The following is an 18,410-nucleotide window of genomic DNA, read 5'->3' on the forward strand; positions in this document are numbered from 1 at the left end:
AAAACTGGGTACCAAACATTTACAGAATACAGCTACCACCCTCAGAGTCAGCTAATTTATAGGCACAACAGATGGATTCTACCATATTACTCACTAAATACAAACCATATCTAATTTGGAGGTGGGTCTAAATCCTTCTCATAAATCACTTTATATACCCATAAAGGCTAAACATATAAATATATACCGGGAAAGACCAACTGCACAAGGGACTGAAACCAAAAGATAATGCTTCATTAAGGGACCAAACGTAACCTTCTCCTAACTGCTCATACTTTGCTTTGTAACTACAGAAAACACTCTCAATCCATCAATTGTTTATTGTTAGTGTTAGATGTATCATGAGACATAGTAAAGTTTTCTCCATGTTGCTAAGTAATGTACAAATACAAATATACATTTTAAAAAGTGATTTGTATCATGCCACAAACAAAATCTGCTCTCTCAGACAGCTCATTATTATTTCTATTAAAAAAGCAGGTCAGTTACAAGGAGTTTTTATAGTACAGCTAGGAATTTCAAAGCCCAGAATATCTAATTAGAGAAAATGCAAATTTTCTGTGTGTGCCACTTTTTTATTCTTCCTAGGTCCTGATTTTCCCTTTCTAATGGTGAAGAACTGACAAAGCGTGAAAGTGGTCTAAAAAGGGTAAAACAAAGATAAGAGGCCTAATTTCTCTGTGCCAAGCCTAATCAATATTCCAGAAGCTCAGCTTTTTTTTCTCTCTCTTCTCAGTTGGGTCATTCATTATTTTTTTTTGGCTTGGTTATCTCCTCCTCTTTTCTTAAGTCATAGAACAACACTAGGTTGCTGTGTGTCAGAACATGCTCATTTTCGTTCCTTTACTCTGCCCCTGTCTGTCTCTTCTGTTGGCTGCTGAATGCTCCATATAACGTTTCCATATCCCCACAGACTATCACGGGTGAGTATCATTTTGGTATTATAGAAAGTATGTTTTATTCATGTGAAGATTACATTTTACAATGTGAAATTTAGAGCGTTAAAAAGTTTAGCAGATAAAGAAGAAGAATGCATTTTATTTTGCATACTCAAAGGAATTTTTTGCTCTTCTGAATTTATATTGCTTGCTGATGTTACAGTGAACCCTCAAGAACAATTTAAAAGTACTGCATTGCTAATGTAAAATGTATTTCTGAAAGAACTGCCAGATTCTTAACATTTTTGTCATCCTGGTGAAACTAACTTTGCTTAAAAGTTGTTAATTAATAATACAGATGTTGTAGAATGTTCAGTTGGAAGTTGCTTTTTTAACAGTATTACTATAAGATATAATAAGTAGTTTTGGATAAAATCATTCAAAGTTTCTATGTACTTCTGACTGAGAGAATAATACAGGAACTTGTTATGAAAGTCAGATAGAAATGATTCTTAATATTGTTTTTCTTTTTATCATTGAAAAGTTTTGTTTTTTAAATTATTGCACAAATACCAAAACACTTTGAGCTTGAAACTCAACAAAGTAAAATAAATATCAATATTGTTTGAAAACGATTTGGAAAAGTATTTCCAAGACTTTACTATAAATATGATTAAATATGATTAAAAGCAATTATGATTTATGCAAAGTTGTAGTATTATTTAAGTCAATTGTAAAATAGTTATTTCCAGATTTAAACTATAATTTCTGTCATTTGTATGTATAGACTTAAAATGATGAATTTTCATGTAATTAGGAAATTATATAAAATTAGATTAATATTTTTATATTCTAATTATTATAACTAGTGCCTAATCAATGGTATTATCAAACTAAAAATTTTAATCTGGAAATAAGAAATGTATTTTTTTTATTTCTTACTAAACAATATTCTATTTATATAATTCTTTTGCATTTGATAAAAAAAATTTATTTCTATTTAATTGTGTTCTATTTAATTATTGAATTGCAAAACTTGGTCTGTTTAAAATATGTGCACTATTAAATAAAAAAAAGTAAAGCACTACTTTCTATCCTTTCTTTCTTTATCTGTTTCTTTCATTGTCATACTGGTCAATAGAATATAACAATATAGTTTACAAGAAATCAGCTCCTGGGAAGTGATAAAGATTAAAGGTTTTTACTGTTAAATTGGTTTAAATCTACAAATATTAAATATATCTACAATTATTTTACTGCTTTAGAAAAAAAAATATTATAAAATGAAGATTTGTACAAAGTAACTTTTTCCTACTTGTGTATTTCAAAGATATGTAAAATATTAAAATATTTGTTGCACCTAACTTATTTTTTATATGTTTATGGATGATAAAAAAAAATGATATCCCCTTTTTTATATTGATGTATGATAATTATGTAAAATTTGCAGTTAAAAGCTGACTCTCCTTCAAAAGTAATTCCATATCACTTTATGATGGTGATTAACCAAAAGGAGTTTTATGTTTTGTACAAAATAGCTTTCTTAAAATTCCATCAAAGAACACAAAACGTAGAGTGTATTTGATTTTTTTGTTTGACTCACTTTACTAAATAGACACACTGTTACTCTAGATTGTAAGGATGCTGAACTATGGCCCTATGCCCATCATGGCTTATTCACATCTTATATTACAGCTGCCTTTGATCATCCACTGGAAGTTTTAGCCATTATTAAATTCCGAAAAAGGCAACCTAGCTACAGCACCGATGACTAAACGCAACGGGGAAGACCCCAGAACTGGGAGCAGGATGGAGCGGTTCCAACAAGGGATACGCCAGCGCTCTGTGATGGCAAAGAAGAAAATGCAAAATATAACAAAAGATGATGTGAAAACGTTTTTCAGGAAAAATGGCTTTGTGCTTTTCACTGTTATTGCGGTTGTTGTTGGTAAGTTTTATATGTAAATATATCATGAGATTATTGCCTTGGTGACCCATAGATAAGGCATTAGGATTATTTTACCTTTTTATGTTAATATCCCATATATATTTATTTCTAGTCTACAGCTTATAAGGAACCTTAAAAAGCACAAAATAATAAATCCATAAAAAATGCTATATTGCATTGATTATAGTATTGTACAAATGATTGCTGGTGTTTAAACTCTTTAACAGTAGTTAAACACATAGTTAAAGTCTACTCTACTCTTTTTCCAATCACTAACTGTGTTCTGCTTAGCTGTGCTTATCTGTGTGTTTAACTCTTTGCAGGTGCTTTACACAGTTAGCAGCATTCATTCACACTGAACTCATTTTATACAAACATAGTGTACGTTATAAAACATCACCATACAAAATCAATGTTTTCAAATAGTTTAAAATAATATTTTGACAGATATTTTGTTTTGTAGCCCAGAAACACACCCCATGAAAAACCTCCTGAGTGTGTTATCTTATCTGTGACCAATTAGGGACGGATATAAATAAACTCATTTACTGTTTAGAATGTTCAGAGTTCTAGAGGATGCACTCCAGATTCTCCGGGGCATTAGCGTTAAAGGGAATAGAAACCCAAAACTTTGCTTTTGTGATTCAGAAAGAGCATACACTTTAAACAAAAAGTTCCAATTTACTTCAATTATCAAATTTGCATAATAGTGCTCTTGCAAATGGATAACATTACTGCAAAACTGCTGCCATATAAGGCTCCATACATGTGCCCGCTCCTGAGTTTTACATCCCTGCTCTTCAACAAAAGATACCAAGAGAATGAAGAAAATGTGATAATAGAAGTAAATTAAAAGGTTATGTAAAATGACATCCTGCATCTAATTCATGAAAAATATTTTGGGTTTCATGTCCTTTTAAAGATATTGAAATTATATTGCATTATTTTTACTATACATAATTATACATTTGATGGGAAATTTCATTTTGAACTTATTGTTCTGTTACAGAGACATTTTTATGCAACACATGACACAACTAATTTGTCAGAGCATGCAATTTTTGCATTACTGATTCTAGTGAAGCGGTTAAACACATAGGTTAAATCCCACTCAAAAGCCATAAGCATTGCAACACAGTCTGTGATTGGTGGGTCAAGCAACAGCTACTACTGATCGGCTCACCAGCAGTTGTCTGCTCAAGAGCTGCAATGCTTGATGCTCTTGTGTAGGACTTTACCTATGTTTTTAATGTATTTGTGGGGGTTAAACACATAATTACCTATGGTCAGTAAAGCCATTTTTTGCATTTGAATGTCCCTTTAAATGTTGCTGTAATGTTTACATAGTAGTGTCAAACACACTGTAGCCAATGTTTTGCAAGTGTACTCATTTCTTGTGAAATACTTGTGCAATGCCGCCCCCTGCACATTTGCGGCCAATCGGCCGCTAGCAGGGGGTGTCAATCATCCCGATCGTATCTGATCGAGATGATTGCTGGCCGCCCCCTAGAATTAATGGGGTAAACTGTGCAATACCTTCTTTTATTAATATGCTAAGCATAGCAAAGTAAATGTAGAGTTAAGTGGGGATAAAAAAGATATTCCCCATACTACACAAATACTATTCTCATGATGCAGCCAAGACAGGAACAGGTGCTGCAAACAGTATATCTTCACTGTGTGATTTGCTTCAGTACCAGCATGGTTAATGAAGCATCATCCCAAAGATGGTGATTTAAAACCAAAAGGAAATATGGATGCACTTCCCTGGGTAGTATGTCAGGAAATGACCACCCAGGAAGAATACTGGTCTGTTGGTGGAGTTACCACCCACAAGTGCATGAATGGGAATAATGAACACTGAAACTGGGGAAAGAAATTCATTACTTAAAAAATGTAAAACTTTAATCTCCTTTGACACATTTTTTATTTATCAATAGTAGGAATGAAGGTTGAATAAAAAAATTAATGTTTAGGCAATTCTAAAATATATTCATAACATTAACAATTAAACTTTAGTTACTTTGCTTAAAAAAAGGCTCAGTATCAGTGTACTCATATTTACTTCCACCTTTAATTATCTGTAATTAATCATCTAGCGTTTCTTTAAAGTGATGGTAAACTTTACATATTTTAAAATCAGTTGATCACTTCTAATGAAGATGCGCTGTAGAATGTAGATTACATTTTAATCTAGCTGTGCCATTCTAATACCCTGCACTCCGGCCGCCCACTTCAAAACTCATTTTGAAATTCTTCTCCAATCGGTGCTCTAGCCGTATGGCACTTTTTTTGTAGCTAGAGCAACAATTGAAAAACAATTTCAAACCATTTGCTCACAAACAAAATATGAATTTTGAAGTTTGCGGCTGGAGCGTGGGGTATTAGAATGGCACGGCTAGATTAAAAAGTCATTTACAGCGCATCTTCATTAGAAGTAATCAAAGTCCATCTAAAATATTGCTTAGATTCCAGACCTGATTTTAAAACATGTCAAGTTTACCATCACTTTAATGGTAGAAGTAACTCATATTACATGGGAACTGTATATCCCTCCGAGTTGCATGATTTAGTGTATCGGTTTGCAGTCTTTGATGATGAAAAACATAAAATATATTTTCCCCTATATTACATAACACTGTACCATAGGAGAAAGAAACATGGTTTGGAAATGTGGCTGTCCAGGTGGGAAGATATTTAGGGTTGCCACATTTAGTTCAGGCCAAACCCGAATCTTGCGCAGTGCACAGAAAAACATTTTTGCAGAGTACACACTATGTATAATAGCACATAAACATAAACCCTCACACACCCATTCTCTATCTCACACACAAAGACACACACAATCTCACACACTAACACACAGTCTGACACACATTCTTTATCTCACACACAAAGACACTAACAAGCACACACACATCCTCACATGCTAACACAGTCTCACACACACTTTTTCTCTCACACACAGACACTCACACTCTTTCACACACAGAAACACACATGCAGAAAGACATTGAGAAACATAAGACACCCACACTCTAACACACAAAGACACTCACACACACTCACAGACTCACAACCTCAACCCATTCTCTCTATCACACACTAAGACACTCAAACTATTTCACACATAGACACACACATGCAGAAAGCCACTGAGAAACATAAGACACACACATTCTAACACACAAAGACACACTTCCACACAAAGACACACGCAAGAGAGAAATAACTGTAGGCATCTGCAATATGTTGCAAATACACTATGTCACCTTTTTGCCACCTTTTTGTTTCCCACCAAATCCTGACTCAGCTACAAACTCGGACATAAAAATGGAAACCCTGACAGGTGGCAACCCTAGGGATATGGGGCAATTGCTTGTCCTTCCCTGGAATTTTGCTCCTCTTTGATGCCAATAAGGTTCCATTTTTAAAATGATGTGCAGCTTATATGTACACACAGCTCTCTCCTGTTGTACAATTTGTCCCTGTGATTATTATGCTTGAAAGTTTTATTCATTTAGTTTTATTTTTATCTCCCCCCACACACACACACCCCTACAAAGATGAGCATGCTGGAAAAAATAGATTTCAACTTGAAGTCTAAACTAATAATGCCGTATAGAATACCCCCTATAAGCTTAACATTCAGACAAGCCCAGTTGCTCCCAATTGTATTTCTCTGTACCAGTTCCAGTTAGCTACAAACACTTTATATAGGTAGCAGAGCAATTGTTGTTTAGTAATGGCACATCCTTTAAATTCAGCAATCTTGATGCTCTCTGATCTATATTTTGCTTGGACTTAAAAAGGGCAGGATGATCAACTCTTGTCTTCAAAATGTTTCAAGATGACCAGGATTTAAAATTCTCCCTGCTTGTGAATTAATGAAATTGGCTTAAGCGGATTAACTCACTTGCGAACATACAGGGAGATGTATAATACTGAAGACGAACACCCTAATCAAGGGAAGAGTTGTATTGTGTTAACATTTCGTTTTCAAAAAGTCTGTTATATATACACACACAAACATATGTACCTGCTTTATTATTATTTATCCTTCTTAATTTCCACTGAATTTCTGGGTTTTAAACATACCTCTGGAAAGGAGTTAAACACATAGGTAATATAGAGTCAGCAATGCCAAAAAGTATATGCTGTACTAAATTAGAGCTGTACGAAATAAAGCAGGGACAGTAAAGTCAAATGTAAATGGTCATGATTCAGATAGATTATGCCATTTAAAACAAATTTTCAATTTACTTCTGATATCAAATTTGGTTTGTTTCCGTGTATACTTTGTTGAAGAGTAAATCGAGGTAAGCTGAGGAGCAGCAATGCACTTCTGGGAGCTAGCTGCTAATTGGTAGCTGCACAAATAGGCCTCACCAAATGTGTTCAGCTAGCTCCCAGTCGTGCTCCTAAAACAAAAGATACAAATGAAGCAAATTTGATCATATAAGTAAATTTTAAAGCTGTTTAAATGTATATGCTCTGTCTGAATAATGAAAGAAAATGTTTAACTTTACTGTCCCTTTCAATTATTATTGCTGTATTATGATTAACTTGAAATCTGTTTAATATTGGACAATTGATTAATATCTTAGTACCAACAAAGTAGAATAAAAATATATTTTATTGAATTAACATGGATTGATAAGCTGTATGCATATAACTAGAGTTTAGATCTATATTTTAAATTAACAATTATCTAGCTATGTACACCTGGTGTAATTGATTTAAATGTTTCAGTCAATAAAATGGAAGGCATGCAGTATGAGGGAGAATTTCCAAAATGTTAAGGAATGTCCCTTCTGTGTGGCACAATTATTGGCACCCATTTAGTCAACACTTTGTGGTGCCTCCCTTTGCCAACAGCTCTTAGGGGCCCATTTATCAAAGGGCTTGCGGACCTGATCCGACACTGTGGATCAGGTCCGCAAGACCTCGCTAAATGCGGAGAGCAATACGCTCTCCGCATTTAACATTGCACCAGCAGCTCACAAGAGCTGCTGGTGCAACGCCGCCCCCTGCTGACTCGCGGCCAATCGGCCGCCAGCAGGGAGGTGTCAATCAACCCGATCGTATTCGATCGGGTTGATTTCCAGCGATTCCTGTCCGCCTGCTCAGAGCAGGCAGACAAGGTTATGAAGCAGCGGTCTTTAGACCGCTGCTTCATAAGCTGTGTTTCTGGCGAGTCTGAAGACTCGCCAGAAACACGGCCCTTCAAGCTCCATATGGAGCTTGATAAATGGGCCTCATAGTCTTCTCCTATAATGCCTGATGAGGTTGGATAATACATGGCTAGGGATCAGAGACCATTCGTCCATACAGAATCTCTCCAGATCCTTAAAATTTCGAGGTGGACTCTCTTCTTCAGTTAACCCTTCAGGTTTTCTATGGGGTTTATGTCTGGGGACTAGGATGGTCATGGCAGGACCTTGATTTTGTGGTCAGTAAACCATTTTTGTATTTATTTTGATGTATGCTGGAAGATCCAGCCACGGCCCATTTTAAGCTTTCTGGCAGAGGCAGGCAGGTGTTTATTTAATATCTGTCAATATTTGATAGAGTCCATGGTGCCATGTATCCTATCTAAATGTCCAAGTCCTCTGGCAGAAAAACAGTCCCAAAACATTTAAAAGCAATTACCATATTTAACCGTGGGCATGAGGTATTTTTCCATATGGCTACCTTTCTGTGTGCACCAAACCCACCTCTGGTGTTTATTGCCTCTGACCATAGAACTCTATCCCATTTGAAGTTCCAGTAGTGTCTGGCAAATGGAAGACGCTTAAGTTTGTTTTTGGATTGTTTTTTATTTTTTTCTTGAAACCCTTCCAACAACTTGTGTTGATGTAGATGACATCGGATTGTAGTTTTTGAGATATTCTGTCCCCAAGACGCAACTAACTTCTTAAATTCTCCAGCTGTTATCCTTGGAGATATTTTGGCCACTCAAACCATCCTCTTCATAGTGCGTTGAGACAATAGAGACACACGTCCTCTTTGAGGTTGATTCATAACATTTCCAGTTGACTGGAACTTCTTGCCCAGATAGTGGAAATGGGCATTATCAATGCTTTTGCTATTTTCTTATAGACACTTCCCATTTTGTGATGCTCAACAAACTAACAGCTATACTCCATTGTCTTACCGATTGTGATGAACAACTAAGGGAATTTGGCCTATGTGTTACCTCGTATTTATACTCTGTGAAACAGGAAGTCATGGTTGAACAATTTCCTGTTCCTGGTCACCCAGGTGTACTAATTTTTTTTTAAAATATCAATGAGAATATACTTCAAATATACAATATTTTTCTCATATGAATCATAGGGGTGGCCAATAATTGTGCCACACATATATTTAACAAATATTTTTTATTTTTTTATAAACCTGTATTGTGTTTGCAATTTTTCTTATATCCTTGAGAGCAGTGTATTTTTGTGTATTTTTTAAACAAAAGGATCAACAGTAAGGACAATTTTTCACAGCCTTCTTTGCTCATATTTACTAATATTAGTGGAAGGCACTGTATAGGCAGTGCCAGTTCAAAACATTATACTGCCTGGGGCCCAAAATGAAATGGCACCCTAACCTTCCATTCACTACAATCTAAACCCAACTATAGTCAGTTGTCCCAAAAAGTAAAGGAACAGTAAAGTCAAAATTAAGCTTTCATAATTCAGATCGAGCATATAGTTTTAAACAACTTTCCAATTTACTTATATTATCTAATTAGCTTTGTTTTCTTGGTAACCATTGTTGAAAAGTAGGCACAAGAGCAACAATACTGGGTGCTTGCTAAACACATCTGGTGAGCCAATGACAAAAGGCCTATATATGCAGTTACCAATCTCCATTTGACCCCTCTGAGGAAACGCATTGTGAAATGCAACTGGGTCAGGGGTCATTTTAATTATTTTAATTTGCTCACCAAGTTTCATGCTATAACTATATAAGACTACCCCTTAATCTTGATATTGAGTAATACATTAACAGTAGCAAACCCCCTCCCAGAATATAACTATTTAATAAAGTTATTATTTTCAAGATATATATCTGAAGGGTTTCATATTGATTCCACATATCATTGTGACAAACCTGTTTAATTGTTTTTTTCCTGTATCAATCACCATCTAGCCCCCAGTAGTGCTAAGGATATGTACATATGCTTTTCAACAAAGGATACCAAGAGAATGAGGTACATTTCAATGCTGATGGACCCCATATGAGAGTAATTTATTTTAAAAAACACAAAATATGCTCTTACAATGTGCTGTACAGTTCTACAGCTGGCCTTGTATATAGATAAAACAGCTGATGTAGAAGACAGATATGAGGATAAGAAGATTTGACTACAATAACAAGCCAATGCACTGGTTTTATATATATTTATTAAATTAAAAGAACATTTATTAGCCAAATTCACACATATGTAATTCAGAGACAGAGTATTATTTAAAAATGAAAAACATGAAGAAAAACAGAAAACAGTCTGTTTAATTGGCAACCCATGAGTTCATATTTACTCAACTTTAGGCAATTAGGAAACTGTGATATTTTAATATGCATGTCTAAATGAACACATTAATGGCACAATTATGGCTGTATATTTGGAATGTTGCTTGTTAATTAATTCATCTTTCTGCTTCCTGTAGGAATAATCTTGGGATTTTCAGTCCGGTCATATCACATGAGTTTTCGGGAGATCAAATACTTTTCCTTCCCAGGAGAGCTCCTAATGAGAATGCTCCAGATGTTGGTCCTTCCACTTATTGTATCCAGTTTAGTTACAGGTATGGAATCAATACCCCCTGTGTTTTTATTAAAAAAAACTCATATGTGTATTATGTGTGTTATATCACTTTTTTAAACAGGTATTAAAGGCCATTATTTACTTATGCATACTACATATTAGCAGTGGAGGTTTTACAGGGGCGCTAATCACTCATTCATTATTTAAGCATCTCTGATTTTCAATGAACAACCACAGATTTAAAAGGCAGTCCATTTTTCACACATTGTTTGCTCCGTTCAAAACAAGACGAAATATAAATTGGGGATTTATATAAGAAGGGCAGGAATATTTACTAGAAACTGAGGCAACCCCCATATGAACAACCTTCCACCTTTAATATGTAGCTTTGTAGAAACCTGTGTTAGTATCCCGTGGTTTTTAAAGTATAGAGCCCGCCTTCCATATCAGCAACTGAGAACTGCACTGTACAATGTCTACTAGTAACAAATGCTTTTAAAAGCATTCAAATGCACCTACAGATTATGAGTGGTGAGCTAATTGGCTTGCGCGAGTGATAAGGGGTAAGTCGCGGCTCTTTGCGTGTGTCGGAAGTAGTGCGCATATTACAAGTTGAAAGTAAAATTGTTCACTTGAGCGAAATTGAATTTAACGCACATTGGGATAGTGTGACTTGAGAGCTCTGGTTAACTGTTACGCGAGACAAAAAATTTGCACAAAACACATCCAAAATACATTTAACAGTATAGTTACACTCATAATAACACTGACTGATAAAAAAAAAATGCAAAAAATATTGTATTAAAAAGTTATAAGAGCTCAAATATATGAGGTCTCGGGGGAAAAAAGGCAGGCAAAGGGCTTTAAAATTTAGATGCATACATATACATATCTAAATATGTATATGTATGTGTATATAAATATATATATATATAGGTATAGATATTTAGTTTACCATAAAAACATCATATATATATAAAGTATATATATATATATATATATATATATATATATATATATATATATATATATATATATATATATAAATATAAAATGTGTTTAAGATAGAATTAATAGAACATATTCTGCTAAGTAAAGAACAATGTAACGTAAAATATATTTATATTTCATGCCGGGTTAGCGGAAGTAAGGGTGTTAGTTTTATTTTTATGAAGTATATGAGGGAATACCTGAATGCGTTTGCGATATTTGATGTTCGGCTTTTTGTGTGCGTCGGGTTACCGATCGTGCACAAATTTTTTACTTTCAACTTTTAATACGTTCTCTACCCGACGCGTGCAAAAAGCTTACATCTAGCAAAGTTACCGCGCTAGTGGGAGCACTCAATTGCACTCCACTCATAATCTAGCCTTTTGCTAGCAAAATTTTCTGAGTTTTGCAAATATATAAGGAACTTACAGATACACCCTTTGGAAGCACTCGAGTATGTCTACCAAATTTCTTTTGTTGCTGCCAATCAAATGTCAGTATGAGCTCCTGCACTGATCTAAGCGGTCAGATGAAGCAAGGTCAGGCAAACTGCAACATATATAAGCCCCTCTGGATAGGGTGAACATATTGCCGCTTTAAAAAGGGACACATATGAAAAATACATATGCCAGGGTTCTTATACAAAACGTTTAAATTTCTTTAAACAGCCCTGACATATGTATTTTTCATATGTGTCCCTTTTTAAAGCGGCAATATGGTCACTCTACCTCTGGCTTAAGTGAAAAAGTACTATATGCATTGTGTGCAAGACAAGCAGAAAAAACGTTTCCACGTGGCATGTTTTACTATGCTTTATTAAAACTTAATTTTAAATTTTATGTCCATTTAACCAAGGTTATTTACTTTTAATGACATTGCTCACAAATAATAGTGGAATAGTATTAACTGAGTACAATAAATCTTACATATAATTCTATGTTGTAAAACTTGAACCTTGATTTAGCCCCTATTTCTTGCTTCTTAAAAGCTATTCAACTGTTTTAGCACTTTTCTAAGTTACAGAATTTTATTAGACTGGACTGGTAAAGTTAGTTGAATTACATTGTTCATAAAAAAGTTTAAAAAAAGTATTTAAGGAAATATTAATATATTTATTTATATAATCTCAACAATTAAGCATCGCATTGTAAAACATCTGCAAAATGCATGTTTTGAAAGCATTTATAAAGTCTTTAGTTGTAGTGAAGTCCTGCACTGATGAACAAATTGCTGTATAGCATCATTTAAGTTCAGTGATTAGGGACCAAGCAAAATACTGAATAAAGGTATATAGCTAAGTTGTTTTACGTTGCATAATTAAAGATTTTGGGCTAGATTACAAGTGGAGCCCTAATTATCACTATTGTTCACGCGCTAACTGAGATCGACTTCAGATTTTTGCAAGCATTGGGTACCGCGCACATTACAAGTTAAAAGTAAAAATTTTCGCTCATGCACTAACCCGACACGCACAACAAGCCGAAATTGCAATATCACAACCAAGTTAACGGATTCTCCTATAGATTTAAATGGAGCACAAAAAGTGGGACAAAAGCATCCAACAAGTCGCATAAACCCAATCGCATTTTCCCAAGTGCACTAACCTGACATGAAATATTAATATTTAACATTCCAAAGTTCTTTACATAGAAGAATGTGTTCTTTGTATTCATAAATAAATATTTCTACATATATATCTGATGTTTTTTGGTAAAATATATATTCATACCTCTATATATGTATAGATGATAATAAATAGGTATAGATATATACAGATATGTATATAGGAATCTCTATTTATAAATACATAGAACATATTCCCCTATGCAAAGAAAATGAAAGATGAGATTTTCAAAGGGGTTGGACTGGCCATGACAGGGTCTTGATCTGGTGGTCCTCCATCAACACATTTATTGATCTGGCTGTGTGGCATGGAGCATTGTTCTGCTTGATTCATGCATCCTTCACAAAGATAAATCTGCCTGATTCCAGGTCTCTGGTGAGTCCAATTTTCAGTTTTGCCACACCTGGTTATCTAATGATTAGATGGAGACCTGGAGAGGCCTACAGGACACAGTGTCTTGCGCTCGCTGTGAAATTTGGTGGAGAATCGATGATGATCTAGGGGTGCTTCAGCAAGGCTGGAATCGGGCAGATTTAACCCAATTGAAAACCTCTGGATGTGATCAAGAAGAAGATGGATGGTCCCAAGCCATCAAACAAAGCTGAGCTGCTTGAATTTTTGCACCAGGAGTGGCATAAAGTCACCTAACAACAATACAAAAGACTGATGGAGAGCAAGCCAAGACGCATGAAAACTGTGATTGAAAATCAGGGTTATTGCACCAAATATTGATTTCTGAACTCTGTCCCATATCTAATATTTTGTAAACATTCCACCCTGCAAGTCTCACTGTTTTCGTTGCAAACTAAAAGGTGTCAAGATTGTGTCAAAATATCCCAAAACGTATTACTTTACTATAATAACACATGTGTACAAAAAAGAGGTGATTGTCAGATACTATAAGATAAAAAGCATAGTATTCTGATTTTTATTGACTGAAATTTTTTTTTTGTAAAGTGTGTCCCCAGCCAAGTTTCCCTTTTCAGTGAGTTCCATTACTTTGTATGGGAGACATTGCACAACTCGCAGGGGCAGTCCCTTTTTTATAGGATACCATCAGGGCTTCCTCTGCGACTGTCAGTGCCACGTCTGGCCCAGTGAAGTTTTAATAATCAGACCCGACCCATCGTTTTAGGATTAATCATTTTCATATATTGATACCTTACATTTTTCAAGACAAGTTAGGTTTTAATTAAAGGCCTGTTTTAAGTACGATGACCATCACTATACAGGTGGCGCTCGTTTTACAACGGTTCAATTTACACCGTTTCAGAATAACAACCTTTTTTTTCTGTCATGTGACTGCTATTGAAAAGCATTGAGAAGCAGTGGATTTATTAAAATAGCCAGTAGGTGGAGCTGTCCGCTTGTGTTGCAGCAAAGCCAAGCAAGTTGAAATTAATCAGTTTAACCAGACCTGAGCTATCGAACAGATTTCAAAGGAACAAGATCTTCCTGTCTATAAATCAGTCCAGATTGGATGGCATAGAAAGAACTGTTTGCAGAAAAATGCAAGTGAAGTCTGTGTTGTGTGATTATTTTATTAGGTTTATAATGCTGTTTAGCAAATGTTTTTGTTCATTTAACTTAGTTTAATTATATATTCTGTGTTGTGTGATTATTTTATTAGGTTGATAATGCTGTTTAGCATTTAAAGTCTTTATTTCAAAGCTTTAAAAATAATGTATTAGGTGTTACTTATGACAATTTTGAGAGGGGCCTGGAACCTATCTCCCTCACTTCCCATTGACTTACATTATAAACTGGGTTTCAATTTACAACGGTTTTGATTTACAACCATTCCTTCTGGAACCTAACCCCAGCGTAAACTGAGGGCTACCTGTATTTCCAAAAGGGTATATAAATTTTAGTAAATGCAGATTGATTTACTGAATGTCTCCTGGAACCCATAATGAACCCTGGAGTTATCACTCCAAGATTAAAAAAATTAATGGACATTACCTCTAAAACCACACAATTCTTCCAGAACCCTTTAAAAAGTGCCTGAATATTAAAAACAAAATAGACCTTTACAGATCCACAGAAAGGGTTTTTTGATATTGTCATGACTACAGCCTTATTCTGCTCTCCAATACCCCTGGCATGTTTGTAAAATAAACTACAAATTTATTTCCGTCTCTAAGTTAGAAAGATAGGATGGAAATCGTCTTCCTACATATCTTTTCTTTTATATATATATGTATATATATATATATATATATATATATATATATATATATATATATATAAAAAGAACAATGTAGAAGAAGGGCACTCTCAGGGTTTGTATAGAGACAAATATTTTCTTTATTCCTAGAACATTAATACATGGTCAACATTTCAGCCCTCAGTTGGGCCTTCATCAGGACAGGTATTATCTTTAAACTGCCGAGTGGCAGTAGTCATAGTTTGGATCTATGACTACTGCCACTCGGCAGTTTAAAGATAATACCTGTCCTGATGAAGGCCCAACTGAGGGCCGAATTGTCGACCATGTATTAATGTTCTAGATATAGATATATATAAATACAAGGAACGTGTGTTACAGTCAAACATATACAATCACTGAAATAAAAAATGTATTTAGTAAAATGTACTTGATAACAATTATGCAAAAATTCCAAAACTTCATCTTATGTTTTCTCGCATGACTTGTCTCAGATAATACATATAGATTTATTCCTCATTCACCTGCAGAAATGTAATGAGTTTGTAGATGCATAAACAGTGAAATCATTGCAGCGAAGAGACTTTGAAAAGATGCACTTGTCCGACTCCTACAGGAATTACTGGCAGTGACTCATCAAGGAATGTTCATTGTTTTTCACATTTGTTCTTCACAATTACTAGGGCCAGGGTGATTTAAACCGTGTGAATTATTCGATACTCTTCCCTTCTAAAAGAAGAGGAAAGAGAAACTAGCTGATCTATCCCTCCCTTTCTCTACTCATAGAAAGGGCTATTGATGATATTATATTCAGTTTCCTACACAGAGAAAGGCTTTTAAAAAAAAAAAAGAAATGCAATATTTTGGATGAGGTAAAACAGATTTTTTTGAGATCATGTAGTTAGAATTTATAGAAAGTTAGGGTATCAAATTTGTCCTGCAAAATTGAACACCTAAACTTTGTATAAAATCTATTATCTTGTTGACTGCAAAGTACAAGTGCAACCATGTATGAAATACTACAAATTTATTGTTAATCATCAGATATTTCATTAAAAGAAAATAAACATTTATATTTAAATATTTTAATATTTGTTATATTTAATATAGGGAAACCTAACATTTGTTTAAAAAAAAATAATGTTTTGGCATTCATTCAATTGTCATTGAGAATAATTACATTTGTCTTATAGTCCTGCCTAAAGGGATATTTAACACTTTGAGATTTTAATATTAAAGGGATACTAAACCAAATTGTTTCTTCTTTCATGATTCAGACAGAGGCCCCTAGTTATCAAGCCGTCAACCTCAAATACGCTGGAATTCCGCAGCGTATTTGTGGCGAGGCTGATTCGCCTTAGTTATCAAGCCCTAGACACCGGCAAAAGTAGAATTTTGTGACGTAAGCTTCGATCCGCCAGACTCAGTCCGACACAGATCGATTCTTACGTCACTCCAGATGTTCCGCACACAAGTTCGGCACAATCTGACTACTTTTGCTAGTTATCAAATGACTAGCAGGTACGCTCAGCACTTTTCCGGCCCAGCGTACCTGGTTTTCAAACCGCCGCCCTGGAGGCAGCGGATCCCATAGGAATCAATGGGAGTCTGACCATAGCGAAAGTTCATGTTTGCTGCTGCCCGATATCCCATTGATTCCTATGGGAGCTGTCTACACCTAACACCCTAACATGTACCCCGAGTCTAAACACCCCTAATCTGTCCCCCCCTACACCGCCGCAACTAAATAAATGTATTACCCCCTAAACCGCCACTCCCGGAGCCCACCGCCACTCTAATAAACTGATTAACCCATAAACCGCCACACCCGGACCCCACCGCCACTCTAATAAATGTATTACCCCCTAAACCGCCGCTCCCGGAGCCCACCGCCACTCTAATAAACTGATTAACCCCTAAACCGCCGCTCCCGGACCCCACCGCCACTCTAATAAATGTATTAACCCCTAAACCGCCGCTCCCACACCCCGCCGCCACCTATATTAAACTATTAACCCCTAATCTGCCCCCCCTACACCGTCGCCACCTATAATAAATTTATTAACCCCTATCCTGCCCCCCTACACCGCCGCCACTGTAATAAAATTATTAACCCCTAAACCTAAGTCTAACCCTAACCCTAACACCCACCTAACTTAAATATTAATTAAATAAATCTAAATAATATTTCTCTTATTAACTAAATTAATCCTATTAAAACTAAATACTTACCTTTAAAATAAACCCTAATATAGCTACAATATAAATAATAATTATATTGTAGCTATCTTAGGATTTATTTTTATTTTACAGGCAACTTTCAATTTATTTTAACTAGGTACAATAGCTATTAAATAGTTATTAACTATTTCATAGATACCTAGTTAAAATAAAGAGAAATTTACCTGTAAAATAAAAACTAACCTAAGTTACAATTACACCTAACACTACACTATACTTTAATAAATTAATCCTATTTAAAACTAAATACTTACCTGTAAAATAAACCCTAAGATAGCTACAATGTAATTAATAATGACATTGTAGCTATTTGAGGATTTATATTTATTTTACAGGTAACTTTGTATTTATTTTAGCTAGTTAGAATAGTTATTAAATAGTTATTAACTATTTCATAACTACCTAGCTAAAAGAAATACAAAATTACCTGTAAAATAAATCCTAACCTAAGTTACAATTAAACCTAACACTACACTATAATTAAATTAATTAAATTAATTAGCTACAAATAACTACAATTAAATTCAATTAAATAAACTAACTAAATTACAAAAAATAAAAAAAAGCTAAGTTACAAAAAATAAAAAAAATAAGTTACAAACATTTAAAAAATATTACAATAATTTTAAGCTACTTACACCTAATCTAAGCCCCCTAATAAAATAACAAAGCCCCCCAAAATAAAAAAATTCCCTACCCTATTCTACATTAAAAAGTTACCAGCTCTATTACCTTACCAGCCCTTAAAAGGGCCTTTTGCGGGGCATGCCCCAAAGAAAACAGCTCTTTTGCCTGTAAAA

General features: G+C 34.7%; 1 protein-coding gene across 1 annotated transcript in view; it reads left to right on the plus strand.

The window, feature by feature from the left end:
• The first annotated feature begins 845 nt into the window (after positions 1-845).
• The window catches only part of SLC1A3 (solute carrier family 1 member 3), a 118,748-nt gene continuing 101,183 nt past the window's right edge, over positions 846-18,410 (plus strand). Inside the window, exons 1-3 of the mRNA XM_053701215.1 lie at positions 846-923; positions 2,574-2,826; positions 10,491-10,628. Coding sequence (XP_053557190.1) covers positions 2,646-2,826; positions 10,491-10,628 — 319 coding nt within the window. The 5' untranslated portion in view covers positions 846-923; positions 2,574-2,645. The remainder of the gene's footprint in view (positions 924-2,573; positions 2,827-10,490; positions 10,629-18,410) is intronic.

This window comes from Bombina bombina, chromosome 2 (assembly GCF_027579735.1).
Source record: "Bombina bombina isolate aBomBom1 chromosome 2, aBomBom1.pri, whole genome shotgun sequence".
Taxonomy (NCBI): domain Eukaryota; kingdom Metazoa; phylum Chordata; class Amphibia; order Anura; family Bombinatoridae; genus Bombina; species Bombina bombina.